This window comes from Vigna radiata, chromosome 8 (assembly GCF_000741045.1).
Source record: "Vigna radiata var. radiata cultivar VC1973A chromosome 8, Vradiata_ver6, whole genome shotgun sequence".
Taxonomy (NCBI): domain Eukaryota; kingdom Viridiplantae; phylum Streptophyta; class Magnoliopsida; order Fabales; family Fabaceae; genus Vigna; species Vigna radiata.
In genome coordinates this window covers 2,973,497-2,988,485 of record NC_028358.1, presented here as the reverse complement: position 1 = coordinate 2,988,485, position 14,989 = coordinate 2,973,497, and the positions used below count along the sequence as shown (strand labels likewise).

General features: G+C 33.2%; 1 protein-coding gene and 1 long non-coding RNA gene across 6 annotated transcripts; one reads left to right on the top strand and one right to left on the bottom strand.

The window, feature by feature from the left end:
* The first annotated feature begins 2,050 nt into the window (after positions 1 to 2,050).
* On the top strand, positions 2,051 to 8,180 carry LOC106772255 (protein EMSY-LIKE 1). 5 transcript variants are annotated; one of them, XM_022784559.1, is made up of 12 exons: positions 2,051 to 2,328; positions 2,496 to 2,615; positions 3,062 to 3,129; positions 3,961 to 4,136; positions 4,234 to 4,343; positions 4,444 to 4,564; positions 4,777 to 5,001; positions 5,439 to 5,507; positions 6,636 to 6,881; positions 6,970 to 7,038; positions 7,122 to 7,185; positions 7,665 to 8,180. In XM_022784559.1, the coding sequence occupies exons 4-12, from the start codon at positions 4,050 to 4,052 to the stop codon at positions 7,712 to 7,714; spliced, it is 1,041 nt and encodes a 346-aa protein (XP_022640280.1). In that variant the 5' UTR covers positions 2,051 to 2,328; positions 2,496 to 2,615; positions 3,062 to 3,129; positions 3,961 to 4,049; the 3' UTR covers positions 7,715 to 8,180. The 5 variants fall into 5 exon arrangements, with proteins under 5 accessions (XP_022640280.1, XP_014514019.1, XP_014514018.1 ...); XM_014658533.2 differs by lacking the exon at positions 2,496 to 2,615 and having other exon boundaries at positions 3,094 to 3,129; XM_014658532.2 differs by lacking the exon at positions 2,496 to 2,615.
* LOC106772256 lies at positions 7,788 to 10,133 on the bottom strand. The gene is made up of 2 exons (XR_001376566.2): positions 9,903 to 10,133; positions 7,788 to 9,041 (listed from the first exon to the last, which is right to left on the bottom strand). It is a non-coding gene; the product is annotated as an uncharacterized LOC106772256 (long non-coding RNA).
* Between the last annotated feature and the right edge of the window lie 4,856 nt (positions 10,134 to 14,989).

Genomic DNA, 14,989 nt, shown 5'->3' with positions numbered 1-14,989 from the left:
AATATTTTTGCCTGACGTGGAGTCAAAGGGGCTGTTGACTTGGGTATATGCCGCGGTTATGTGGGGAACCGCGGCATATAAGTTCAATTTATTTACGAAAGTGCCACCGCGCAGCATTATGCTGCGGTTTCTGGTGAACCGTGGCATAATGTGCGCTGTATAAACCCTTTTTTTTACTAGTGATAAAAGAGGTTTAAAACGACACTAACCGATGACTATGTTGTTATAGATGTCGGACATGGCTTTAACCGGCGTCTAACAACAATTTTGTGTTTTAGTGCAGTTTTGATCCAGGCTTTCGGTAGCATTGTGTAACATTCTTCTCTCGCTAGTTTCCTCACAAAAAAAGCTTGCGTGTTTTGAATCTTCTAGTCCTTTCAACCCAAAACCGAATCTAGGTCCATGGCTACTTCCCATTAATCAACCGCAACAGAAAAAAATTACGATGTCAAGAAGTAGACAAGGACCCAGGTTCCATTTTGGGTCGGAAGAACTAGAAAACTCAAAAGATCGCCACTATTCTTGTGAGGAAACCAGCAAAGGAAGAATGTTGCACTATGTTACCCAAAGAGAGGATCAAAACTGCACTAAAACACAACACAAAGAAAGCAAATTTTAATCAGTTCAACGACAAGATAATCGATAAAAAACTAAAAAAAGTTTAAAAGGGTAGCATAAAAAAAAAACCACGCACCTGGGATGCAAGAGAGAAAAAGGAGAGGACGAAGACAATGACGTTATGAGAAATGACAACGCAATGCAGCAAGAGATAAACAGTAGAGGAGAAGCAGAGAAAAAAGAGAAGAGATGAAGATGCGATTGAAACTTAATTTTGAGAAGAGTGTGCGGTCTATTTAAAATGAAATAGGGCGTCGGTTGCTCTAGAAACCGACGTCTAGGAGGCTGAAAAGATTGACGTTTTGGTTTCCTGTCAGGGAAGTTAACGTCAGTGCCCCTAACAGCCGACGCCTACAACCCTCGAATTTGGTGAAAATACAGGAAAGTAGACGTCGGTGACAATCAGAACCGACGTCTACATTGAAGAATTTTTGTCTTCCCGCCTTCCAGACAGGCCTTAGACGTCGGCGTTTGACTACGTGACGTCTAATTGCCTGGGGTATTAGGTGAACAACATTAATTGTAGCCCAATCAACGTTGCTTTTTCACGGGATCCGACGTCTATTTGACGTCTAAAGCTGAACCGGTTGACGTTTGATTTTCCTGTCAGTGACGTAGATTTCGGTGCCCTTTCCAGCCGACGTCTAAGCTCCTGGGATTTTTGTATAACATTAATTGCAACGTAGTAGACGTCGGTCCCCTGAAAACGCCGACATCAATGGATTGTCTTATCACATTCCTCAGGCAATTGAACGTCAGTTTGTGGCAAGTCCGACGTCTATGATGTCATAAACGTTGCCTGACATCGAAACTGACGTCTAGTTTTCCAATTTATTTACAATAATGCCACCACGCATTAGTAGACGTCGGATTTTCACGAAACGGACGTCTAAGGGGTGACGTTAAACAGCGTTTTTGCACTAGTGTTTTTACCAAATTTTTTTAACTTTATTTGCTATTTCAAACGCGTTTCTCAGTTAACATTGAAGAAAAAATGTGTCAAACAGTGTAAACAATCCAAATGTTATAATGAAACGTGCTTGAAACAGCAAATAAAGTTAAAAAAATTGATAAAAATGACTAAAATAAGAGTTTTCTAAGGTTGAAGGATTAAATTGTACCTTAATTTTAAAGAGGGACTAAAACCAAAATCCCCCTAAAATATAGGGACTAAAAACATATTTAACCCTATAAGTAAATATTCCAAGAAACAGTAAAAATATCACCAAATAAAATATTTTCATAATCCTGTTATAGCATATTACTTACTTTCTTATAAGTATTCATGTGGGTTGCTATGGATTAATATTTGTTAGCCACTATTTCTAGTCTTATCTTTAAAAAGTATATAAACTATTTTATTCTTAAATATGAATAAACATTTTTAACTATTTTTTTCCTTCTTCTTATAATGTAGAATACATACCCTGTCATTGCTGTGGTTTCCTTCAACCAAACCAAAACTAAATCTGTTTTCTCTAGTCGTTTGCTTTTTGTGTCCACTCGAATCGATTAGACTCTACTATATAACTCGTACGAGGAACACATCCAACACCCTCTGACTGTGTCGTTTTCTCTCACTCAAACTCAAAAACTAAAACCCATTTTCTTCTCCAAAACCTTCCACTTTCTCCAACCCAACCATATCTTCTTCGCTCTCTCTTACCCATTTTTCTAATCTTCTCGCTCTGTCCAATTCCGACACTCCCGGTGAGCCTCATTGCCCCTCTAGGGTTTTTTTTTTTCTTATTACCTCAACCTGTCGAATATGTTGTCAGAAAAAGAAATTGATTTTAAAAATTTGTTTAGCGATATTCAAAGGGGTCCGTAGTTTTTTAATTTGCTGTTATTATTATGTTGAAAATGATTTGTTTTAGGGACTTTCCTGAAATTGGGCACTGTGACATTGATGTGCACAATGTTCAGCTAGGGTTTAAGTTTAACTCCTTATTTTGCTGGATTAGCACTTTCAGAATATCGAACGAGAAGTGACTGAGGTAAAAAGAATATTTTTTGATGTAGGGCGTGTGAATTTTTCAGTTTTGTTTATACAGTGTTAATGTCAATTTTGTATATAGATTTGTTATGATTTTAATGAAAATACATACCCTTCTGTTGGTATCGGGTATGTGCTTAGTAATTTGTAAACATGTGAAGTTAGAGCATGATTGGTGGCCCATATTACGGTGGAAAAGGGTTACTGAGGTTAGGTTTTGATGGCGTTGGTGTATGGAGACTGTTTAAGTGGGTAAGGGGACAGAACTTGAACTTGAATCCCGTGAGCAATCAGATAGGAATTATTTTCTTGGTATTTGTGCCTGTAGATGCAGCACCTATATTTGAAATGCATGAAATTGGAATTTGTTACCACATGTTATACGAGGGAAATTCTTACTGGGATGTATTTTTTCTTTTTTCTATTTTGTGTGTATATGACATGCAGTGGTTGATAAAGGGCAAAATTTGGTGCTGTAGGTGTTTGAAGGAACCAGATATCACAAGAAGGTTATGGTAGGGACCAAATATATGTTTCATTTGAGATCTTCAGGGTAGAAGAAGTTATATAATGAAACAGGAACCCTAATGCATGAAATCTCTAAAAATACNTTCTAGAACCGTGCACTTGGATCATATTTTTAACTTTTAATATCGAAATTGTTTCATTGTAAAGCAGGTGTTGTGTGTGCGCATTAAAATGTGAATGCATAGAAGCCTTGTAACATTTTCTGCCAGTTCTTCCCATATGCTTGTACATTGAATTATATTTCTAGACATTGTTCTTTGTCAATCCTGTGGAATCAATCATTTGAGTTGCTCAAATTNNNGAATAAACTTGAAAATGAAAAATGCAAGAGATTAAAAGGGGGAGGGAACTAAAAATAATTGATTGTGTTTATGCTCATTGATGATTGGAAAAGAACATTTAAAGAGTCAAGAGCCCTCTGTTTCTAGAACAAAGAAATAATGTGTAACCAGCATTCCAATGCATGAACCAATATCCTTAGCAAAATAAACTTGAACTTTGAATACCTTAAAGAATAATTTAATCAATATCCATAAAGAAATCATGTTTGTAACCAGCATTCACTTATAAAGAAACACCTCTTTCCATGCGTGAATTAATATCCTTAACAAAATAAACTTGAAATTTGAATCCTTAAAGAAATAATTTGTGTAACCAGCATTCACTAATAAAGAAAATTCTCTTCAGATGCATGAGTCAATATCCTTAACAAAATAAATTGACCTTTGAATCTCTGGAACGTGTCATTCTTGTTTCCTATATCAAGTTCCTTTTGTATTAAACAATGTTAGGTACTGATGATGATCTTTCTTCCTCAGATCAAAATAGAGTTGTCAGATCTAGCAGTGTTACTGGCAATGAAAAATCTTCTGTAGGTTCTGTTACACACTTTAATTTGCACTTTGACATGGAGGCTCAAATTCATCAACTTGAACAGGAAGCTTACTCTGCTGTGTTGCGTGCTTTCAAAGCTCAGTCTGATGCTCTTACATGGGTATATACCATCGGTTCCTTCCATGTATTTATTGTTATCTTTGTATTTTGCTGTGTTAAATATTCATCTCCTGTATTTTATTTTATGTATTTATCAGGAGAAGGAAGGTTTGATAACTGAGCTTAGAAAAGAGTTGAGGGTTTCAGATGATGAACACAGAGAGCTTCTTACCAGGGTTAACTCTGATGAAATAATACACCGCATTAGGTTTGAAGATTATTTGAATAGTTGCAATAGTTTAAAAAAACATTATTTTTGGCCATTTTTCTGCTACTTTTATAATGTTATGTGATTGACATTCAACCAGGGAGTGGAGACAAACTGGTTGTTACCAACCTGCTAGACGTAGCACATCTCAGCCTGTTCATGACATTTTACCTAGTCCAACTGTTTCAGTGTCCCGAAAAAAGCAGAAGACATCCCATTCGGTACCACCTTCTATTTTATAATATATGATGTGATGTGGGCTCAAAGAGCAAAATTTTTGTGTTCATATTCAGTGTCTGCATTTTTAAGTGGTGCTTTAGGATCCAGATATAAAATCCATAATTGCACTGCACATAAGTTCTTTGCTTGAGATGTACAAAAAAGATATATTAATGTTCCTTTGGTTTTAATTTTCCACCATTATTGGCACCAGGGTCAATCCTTGCCTGCTTTATCTTCAGTGAAGTCTGTGCAGTATACTTCTGCTGGACCAACTGGAGGTAGGCATTTTTCAAATCGCAACGCTAGTGCTCTTGCATCCAATCCACCCACCGAAGCAGCAGCATTTGATCCATTGATTGGGAAGAAAGTTTGGACTAGGTGGCCTGAAGATAACCACTTTTATGAGGCTGTTGTAACTGATTACAACCCTGCTGATGTATGTTTAGATCTTAAAATAGTTCTGAAAATTCTTGATTACTGCATTTATATTTTACCTGGTGAACACATTTGAATCGTTACTGGACTGATTGTCATTTGAATTTGATGTTTAGGTCCTTTAGGGTGACCTATGTAGTTGAGTTTTTTTTGCCCACATGTAAGATGCCTTTGGTTTTGTTTCCCCATGCACAGAGAATGACCAGTATGCAAACATTTTATGTTTATTTCATTTAGGATAAATGTGTCTCTCTTTGTTGTTTCTAAACTCTTGTAGGATATATAATGAAGTATTCACCTTTTAATCCAGATGGAAATAAAAAAGCTGAAGTGTGATTAGGACCCAATCCTGAAAGTGCATGGCAGCATGAGAGGCTTTTTTTTAATAACTTTTCAGTAATTTTTTATCCTAGCTTTTGGATTGTTTCTTTCTCGCAGGGTCGGCATGCTTTGGTTTATGATATTAATAAAGTACATGAGACTTGGGAATGGGTTGATCTCAAAGAGGTATATATTTCGTATGTTGTGCTGCATATAGAACAGCAGTAGTTAATTAGGTTTTTAAATTTTAATAGTTATATTTAGTTTAGCATTAGAAAAAGATGTTAATGAAGAGATTAACATCTAATAATATGAAATGACTAGAAAGTAGAATATTAGATGACAACAATAGATAGTAAGCAAATGATTTTTTGGCCTCTAGCACCACCTTCCTTTAAAAATGAATCTAGATTCCATCCCTCCATAAAAGAAGTTTGAATCCTCCTATCCGCTTATCTGTTATTATGGCCTAAAACTAAAGCTATTTCATCCATTGTCCTTCTATTGGCCTTTACTCCTTTTTCCTTGTCTTGGTAGTGGTACCCTGGCTGAAACACCATACGTCAATAGCTTATTTTACATGTACCCTTTATGTTTTATCTCAACTTTTAAATGGAGATGATATTTAAATTAAGTACAGAAAGGTTATATAATCAAATGATTATGAAAGCTGGTGAATCCATGCCCTGTCTCTTGAAGGGTGAATTGTAGAATCCATCTATATCTTCCCTGATATTGTATAAATTTAGTCCTGTTTAGAGTCAAATGGGTCATTTTCCTCCTTCTTGCCACATTTACTAGCTCTAAAATGTAAACTCATTCTGCACTTGTTTGCAATACCATTTCACCGATAAAGAAACACTCCTTGAACTTAGATTACGGATGGTGAACTTTACAACTTCAACCGGTGGTGATTTTGATAGGCCAGTTAATAGTTATTTAAGACAGGTTAGTTAGTCAAAGAAATACGAAGGATTGTGTTAGAAAGTAGGGAAATGGGCCCATTAAGGGTGGGTTTATGTTGGCAAACATGTAGCTATATATAAATAGAAAGAGGGCTGAGAGGTATTTGTCTTGTCATTTAACACCATGTTTGAGTGATAATTTTTGCTTTATGTGCATACACCCTCATACATTGTGATTTGTAAGCTGTTTGTGCAAAATCATGTTTCTTGTAATGAATGCTGCAGATCCCTGACTGTTTCTACCCACCCTGAAAGAGATTATGTTGCAATAACCAAGTACATAGAAGTTGGGTTAAATGATCTTTCATAATTTACGTACAAATATAAAAATATACCATGTCAATTACAGATCTCACCGGAGGATATAAGATGGGAAGGTGAAGATCCAGGCATAATCCATAGAGGTGGACATAGTGGGCACGGTCGTGGGATTAAGAGATTCTTTGGCCATGGTGGTGATTCTTTAGGTGCAGGAAGAGGGAGAGGTCATCCTAGGCTTCATACCAGACAAGAATTTCACCCACCTCAAAATGGTATTGGGAAGAGAGTTTTGGATGACATTGAATTGCTGAACACAGATTCTCTAGTTAAGGAGGTAATATGATATGCCTAAGCAACCTCTTTAAATCCAAAAGAATAAACAGTGAAGGTCTTTTATTTTTGAAACATTGATGTTATATCAGGTGGAAAGGATTGTTTCTACAAGTGCTCCAGATTCAATGGAGCTTGAGAAGGCAAAGCAAATGCTGAAAGTAAGTCAACCTTCCATCATGCTTTTCTCATCTTGAATCCTTTATACCCACTGTTGTTCACAATTGCTTGAATTGTTGTATAGGAGCACGAGCAAGCACTTGTTGACGCTATTGCAAGGATTGCAGATGCATCCGATGGTGAAAGTGGTAATAATTAGCCGTCTACATAATCATGCTGCTTACTGCTGTATATTGAAACCCCTTATGTTGTTTTTTTTTTCTTTTTTTGTTCAGGTCAGACAAATAAGCCTTTTGTAATTTAATAAAATCAACATTTTTATTATACCATCTGGGGCAAAACATTTGTGCTTTTCTTCACTTTGGATCAGAACAGAATCGAGCGTCCTCTTATTTTATAGCTAATGTTTGGCTTACGCATATTGAGAAAATTTCCATCTTTTTTTTTTCTGTGCTAATTAAGAGGACTTTTGAAAAGAAAAAGGAAAACAAGACAAGTTCTGTGTGCTAATTTAATAAATTTGTTTTAACATTGTCTTTCACTGAGGATTGTTTGCACAATTGGTGATCACGGTCACCATAATGTTTTAAGGATTAAACAGAAATGTATTGTATGTATATCACAATCACAAATTATTGTGTAACTTTTCACTGTGCCTTGCTTACAGATGAAGAACAGCCGTTTTTGCAGCATGGACAATTAATAGAAAGGGGATAAGAGCACAGGAAATACTGCATGTTGGAGGTAATCTGTTGCACAGAAAACATTATCTTTAAGCTCTGATGATCTCGTGAAACTATAATATTGGAGAGATGAATGGGTGGACAGCTTATGCATGCACTGGTAGGATCCAACAGCAGCAAATGACCAATACGATTTTCTTCTTACTGATGCATTTTCTGTCATTCATTTCTTACTCTTCCTGACTGTTGCCACATGTACGAGTTTTGTACTCAATGACGATTTTGAATACAGGGAGCCCCTCATTTTATCAATTCTTCAGTCTGCATGCAACTGTAAAATACAAGTAAAATATTATAAATTAATCGGTTATGAATTTCTTTAGACTTTCTCCTTAACAGATACTATCGATGTCTTCAATGCAGTTCCTGTAACGTAACAATGAAATCATAAATAAAATAAATAGTAGACTAATTGCCTTTTTTCAGCAAAAAAAAAAAAATGAAAGGTGGGAGGGTATTCCTAAACGCATCCAATAATTCAGGACCTGATCAGCTACGGCCTGTGGTCAAAGTTTATGTGGCTCAACCCATCAGATGCAAATTAAAAGAAACATGACATGGGAATGAAAATTTACATAATTACAATTCAAATACAAATATATATCAACTTGCAGTAACATGGACACAATGACTTCAAATTAGCAAATCTGCTAACCAGAGGAAGACCCTTGTAAACCACCAGGAATCATTAGATTCCATCAATTTCCGGAACGATGTTGTCATAAAATAAAAAACTAACCCCCATACCATTGTTTATACTGCAATTAAGATCCTTCATCGATCTATACAACAAGATATAAATACTTCCAAAGGTATATACTTTTCTAATCGTTTCATCCTATTTATGAAATAACATGATAATGAAAGAAAACTATGGCCACTGAAACACAAGAATCGGTCCTACTCCTGCATAAAGCAATGAATCCTCCCACACCACAACGACAACATCCCTAATTTCGACGTAACTCTCTTAACTGAGGTTTTACTATTATCTGCCTAGAATGTCTACTCCTTAATTATGTCGACGCACTGATCAAATTTCGTTTGCTCCAAAAGCGCCTAAGAATTCTCAAAGAAAAACATTACCTAAATAGTTTGGTCCAGCATCCATGATAAAGCAAGAGAGCAAATTAGTAATCGATCGACTACCTCGCCTTTGTTACAGGAAGAAGTTATCAAACAGATATGATGGATTGGAATCACTAGAAATCTGATCGATCGAAAGATACAAACGGTGGAGGCTTCAAACTCGTAGCAGCCGCTAAAATTACCATGCTCGATCTATCAAGTTGATTCAGAACCTGAAAGGATATTATTATTCGTTAAATTTACATGTAATGTCATGTGTTTCAAATGCTATTCTTTGCATAAAATTAGATTTTCACCTTACTAACCCAAATAATAAGGACACGGAATGAACTTGATACAAGTTATCATGCTCAAACCATAATTTTTTCATTGTTTCTTCAGTATAATCCAAATCGAATTAGATGGAACCCATTTTTTCGAATATTACCTGGACTAAACCAAGCTTATTGTCACTTGAACCATGAAATGATTGGAGAACAAAAAAATTGACGAAATTTGACAGTCACTTTTTCAGTGAAGTCTTCCTTTTCAATACATTTTTTTTTCATTGAAAAAAATCGAAGCCAATAAGTTTTTTAAAAAAAAATCTAAATTCAGTTTTATTAGCATCAATAAAATGCTAAGGAAAATCCCTTCAAGTCATGAACATGTGGATGTTATACCAAACCAAAAACCACTGAAAAAAAACATAACAAATCTCAAGAAATGGAATCCTTCAGATTCAACTTACGAATCAGTGCACTGCAAGAACGCATCAGAACACGAATAACTGAAACCAATCATAACCAGTGGCGGAGGTTCTTGGTGTGTGAGAGGCTTGCGTCCCAATTTTTTTACACATATATAAATTAATATACATAAATAAAATATATATAAATAAAAATATTCTTTTAAATTTAGTATAATTTATATATTTGCAACTCTAAAAAAATCACCTATAAAAAATTTTTACCACCTTAAAATATTTTCTAAATATCAGCTCGTAACCATCATCAAAGTCCACGACATTCAACTACAATCCAAACGAAGCGAAAAACAGAACAACCCAGGCCATGAAGATGATTTGAATGTACCTGAAGAAATTGAAAAGTTTCAAGAGATCTGTGTCCTCGGAAATAGTCTCGAAACGACATTGATCCGGTGCGCTTTACGTTCATTTCCTTCGAACTTCAAAGACCCTTCGCTGAAGAGATTCAGGTAGGTTGATGGATATGGATTACGTCGTGCCAAAACGGTGTCGTTCTGCGCGACGTGTTTTGAGGTTGAAGGAAATGCCGAAACAGCGCGCATTCGCGTGGGTCCCACACACTTTGCGACGTAATTTGGAACGTGGGACAAACCACGCTATTATTAAGGATTCTTGAAAATCTTAAAATATATAAATTAAAATTAGTTTATGTAAAAATTAAAAAAATAAAATTCTAAAAATTATTTAAGAGTTTTATGAATTAATATACATATAAAAAATAAAAATTTGAATGTAATAATGTCAATGTTCCATATTCTAAATATACATATAAATAACTATCATACCCTTTTATCAAATAATATTAATGTATTCCTTTAGGTTTAACGTGACGTTTGGTCACCTATTAAGAGTAATTAGGGATTTTAAAAAGATTAGTTTGCCTGTCTCGAAGCTATTTTTTAACTCGCATTTCAAGTAAAATGAAAAAAAGGAAAGTAATTAATTTATTATTTTGAATTGCAATAATTAATTAAATTAGTACCTAAAATTAATAAATTGATAAAATAATCTTTAATACTGTCCTATAGTTAGTTGCTTGCAATTGTAAGGAAAATATAATTCATATTGGAAATAAGCAGAATGATACAAGTATCTTTAAAATTGTAAATTATTAATCAATTTAATCTCTTATTAAATTCTTTGTTTCAAAATAAAAATAATAACTATAATGTCTGTCCATAGTAATGTTTGAATTTGGAAGAAGATTCGAGAAAAAGACACTGGATGAATTTAAGGAGATGAAAGAAAATTGTGATGTTGTTTGAATTAAAGAATTTGAAGAGATGGATGAATGAATTTAAAAAAAAGTATTATGAAAGTTTGTGTAAAATGTGATGGGTATGCTAAATTAAAAAAAAAAAATTAATAGATAAAACTAGATAATTGTCATTCATCTTTATTCATCCTTAAAAATAAATATGATATAAAGTTAAATATAAATAATAAAAATTATGTTAAAATAAAATTAAAATTGTTATTTAAAATTAAAAATATTATTATTATAATTATAATAATTATTAATATTATTAATAATATAAATAATAAAAAATCTAATTATTTATGTATATATATATATAATAATAATAATAATAATAATAAAATAGAATCATTTTTATAAATAAAAAAATTATTCTTATTATTATTATTGCAAATATTATTTTTTTATTATTAATAATATAAAAGTGGCAATGGTTTAAGAACAGTGAAACTCAATTATTATAAAATTAAATAGTTTTAATATAAATAGTTTGGTTATGAATGAATTTCAAAATTTTAGAATACACCATTTTTTTAGAAACCATTTTTTTAAAGTTCTCTGACTTCTTAGGAGTTATCAGTCTCTGAGACCGTAGGACTGGTGACAAGCTCTTTAATTTGGACCGATCAGTTTCTCAAATAGAATGAGTTTATTTTTTTTATTTTCTTTTTGGTTTGTTTTGTTTTCCTTTACATGTGAGTCTGTTGTAGATGCATGTGACATTTGAGTCTTCTATAAGACTTTATGTTGATCAGTGGTCCTAACGGTGTATCTTGATTGTGTTTTTATGGTTCGTAGGAATAGATAGAACTCCTTGTGTTTGTGGAGTTGTTTTAAGTTTTATATAATAGTTTGGTCCTCTGATAAGGGAAGCTAAATACCTCATTTATACTGCTTTAAGTACTTTGATAATTTGAGTTGGTGTGATTTAATTGGATTAAATTGATTGAGTCGTGGAGATTGAGTGAATAGGATTATAGATATTTTGGTGCATTGTAGCTTGATTGATTGAACTTGGTATAAATGTTTGTTTTTTTATAATGGAAGAGCCTTACTATGATTGTTGGTTTATTGTTATTTGTTTTGGTTGTTTAAGTTGGTGGATTTGCTGTTATAATTAGTTGGGAATTGTTGTTAGATCTTAGTGTAGTGAAAGATTTGGGTTATGGTTGGTTTTTGGTCTAAAATGGAGAGGTTTTGACAAGTGCAATTATGTAAGAATGGCATATTGAATGAACTTGATGTGTGGAGTCTGTTTTTAGGTCATTTAGGACTTGATTAGTCACTTATCTTACCGAGATTAAGTCTTTAGCATGTTTATAATTGTTTGGGGTTGTAATGGTAGTTGGTTTGATCTCATAGACTGAGGCACTCATCAATTTAGTAAATTGGTATCCAATTTGAGTTATAAACATGTTTTGAAATCAATTATAGTGTTAAGAACACTAATTTGTTTATTTGGATAAGTCTTTAGTGCATCTAGATCAAGTTTAAAAGTTATTAAGTTATGGTGCGGTGCTAAGGGGAAAGTTGTGGTGCTGAGCTATGTAAAGTCAGAGAGCCACAAGACTCCAGGGCGTTGGCCAACCAACATAAGCGTTGAGCATTGTGAAATTAGTGAGCTCTCGGGTTGCTAGGTATTGAGCAATTATGGGTGGTGTTGAGCGTTACTTCTCCTAAAAGGTCTAGATCTTTTTTTTCAATAATTCGCTGAGTGAGGGATCTTACTCACTAGGCGCCCCATGTTTCTAGTCCTTTTTTGTCTATGCGTGTCATAAATTTCCGTTTTGGTTTGAACTAACTTATATGGATTTTAGGACCTTTTATCTTGTAAATATTGATGCTTTATGAATTTTAAATGTGAATGTAAGTATGGCTAAAGTATGATGGTAAACATCTATGATGCTCGTTCATGTATGATATCATGATGACGATGAGTGTGATATTAATGGTGAATATGATGTATGTGTTTGATGTAGTTTCGTGAATTTATTGGAAAGATTCTATGGTGGTGTTCACTGTGTGATGTATTGATGTAGGGGCTCTAAAATGGGGAATGATTCTAACATTCTTAATAATCATCCAATCTCACGTAGAGAAGGGTGGGTATGTCGTGGAGAGTAGCAAGATGTCCTTAGTATAGTGGTTGTTTCTTGACCATGGATGTTTGATGGATTAACCTTGGTGTGTGATAGTTTGATGTGGACGGGTTGTTTCATCACACACAGGTGCATGTCCTCCAAGAGTTTGATATCAATACATGTATCTGGATAATCAAGTCTTGTATGTCTTAAGATTGATTGATTTATCTGTGTTATATTGTTACTTCTATAAAGGTGAAATATGATTGTTTTTTGAACATTAGTTTCCCCTTTCCTTTTTGTTTGTTTGTATGTTTTTTCCTTCTTATTTGCAATAATTACCTTAATAATGTGAGCAGATGAAAATGTTCCAGGAGTGATGCTAAAGCATAGAGTAAGATGTTTAGTTTCAACATATATTGTTTTTTTTCATAAAACTCTATTACGCTTTTAATTTCAGTGTAATGTAGCTCTTAGTAGAATGTATCCTATAAACATAATATTTTGTTATTATAGAAATGCTTTGATAATTGTCATAGCAGTTAACTGTTATCTATATTCAATGTGTGTGATGATTCTTTTAGTAGCTAAAGACGCTATTAAAATGGAATGTTACAAATAATAATGAAAAATAAGAACAAATTATATATATACATATTATTTTCAAAATTAAAAAAAAATATTATTATTATTATATATTATTGTTTTTATTATTAATAATATATAAAATAAAAATTAAAAATTATATAAATCATAAATTCCAAATTTTATTTTGGAAAACATAAAATCTATATATTTAGGGTCGGAGGTACATGTAAAAAGTGTTTTTTCATTTCATAAACTGCTTTTGTTTGATCTTTGCTCTCTAATCCTCTTTGATTTTTGCAGTATTCTCTTATGCTCAAGTCAATGCTCAAAGTCAAAGATTTGGTCAAAGTGTGATTAATGCGAACGTAAAGTCAAAACATGATTAAAATTATATTTATAGAAGTATTTTACTAATCACGGACCTTTACCTGAATTGGCCTCGATTATGAACCCATTGGCCTAATGACTCTTTTAGTTATGGTGATGTGCAACCAATTTTGGTTAAGTTACATGGTTCATTGATGTCTTCATCAAGCATCGATAGATATAAGCAGGTGGCACCAACCTCTAGTGAGAAATGCATCTATCAACGAATGGTGCATGGTCTTTGTTGGGGGTACACGATGTTGAGATTCCAAGTGTGAGTCTAAGTCCCACATTTGGTAGAAATGAGAAAATAGAGCACCATATAAGGTTGAAGATTCATTAACCCATTATCTTAAGGTTTTGGGTAGAGAGTCGTGTCAATCCCTTATGTGAGTACTCGACACTTGACAAGCAACTCTCAAGTATAAAAATTGATTTTACTCTCTAACATCATGTTCCATGTGTGAATGTTGCATTTTTCATCCTCACACTTTCACTTGAAAAGTAGGACATCCCAAAACAATTTAAAATTTACAAAATTTAAATGGATGTATTGTAAGTGGATGCTACCTATTTGGTTTGTCTTAAGATTGCGATTTTTTTTTTAATTTAAATACAGATATAATGTAATTTCTTTTAAAACTAGAGTTGTGTTTGGATGATCTCAATTTAGTTTTATTTTAATATTTTCTTTAAAATATACGTTTGTAAACTGCTTTACATTCATTTTAAAAAAGAAATGTATAACGTCATATTTTATTTAAAGTGATACTTTTATTCTAAAATGTCTATTTTCAAAATATAACTTAATTTAAATATGACTTGTTTTCATTCTATAGTTTAAATTAACGTAATTTAATATAGTTTAATAATACATAAGGGTAGAATTGTTATATTATATTACAAAAACATGTTCACCCGCTTTTATTCTTGGCATTATGAGTCTTGATTAGGTCGAATTAGAACAATGACAACCCCAATATATATATAACCATAAAAACTTTATCCTGTAATAAAAAATCCCTATGATTAAAGATTTAAGTTTATTCAAATTGCAGCCTATTCATTTCCCTCTCCTTTGTAATACTCAATTGTCAATTATTGGGCAATTTCTTCCGA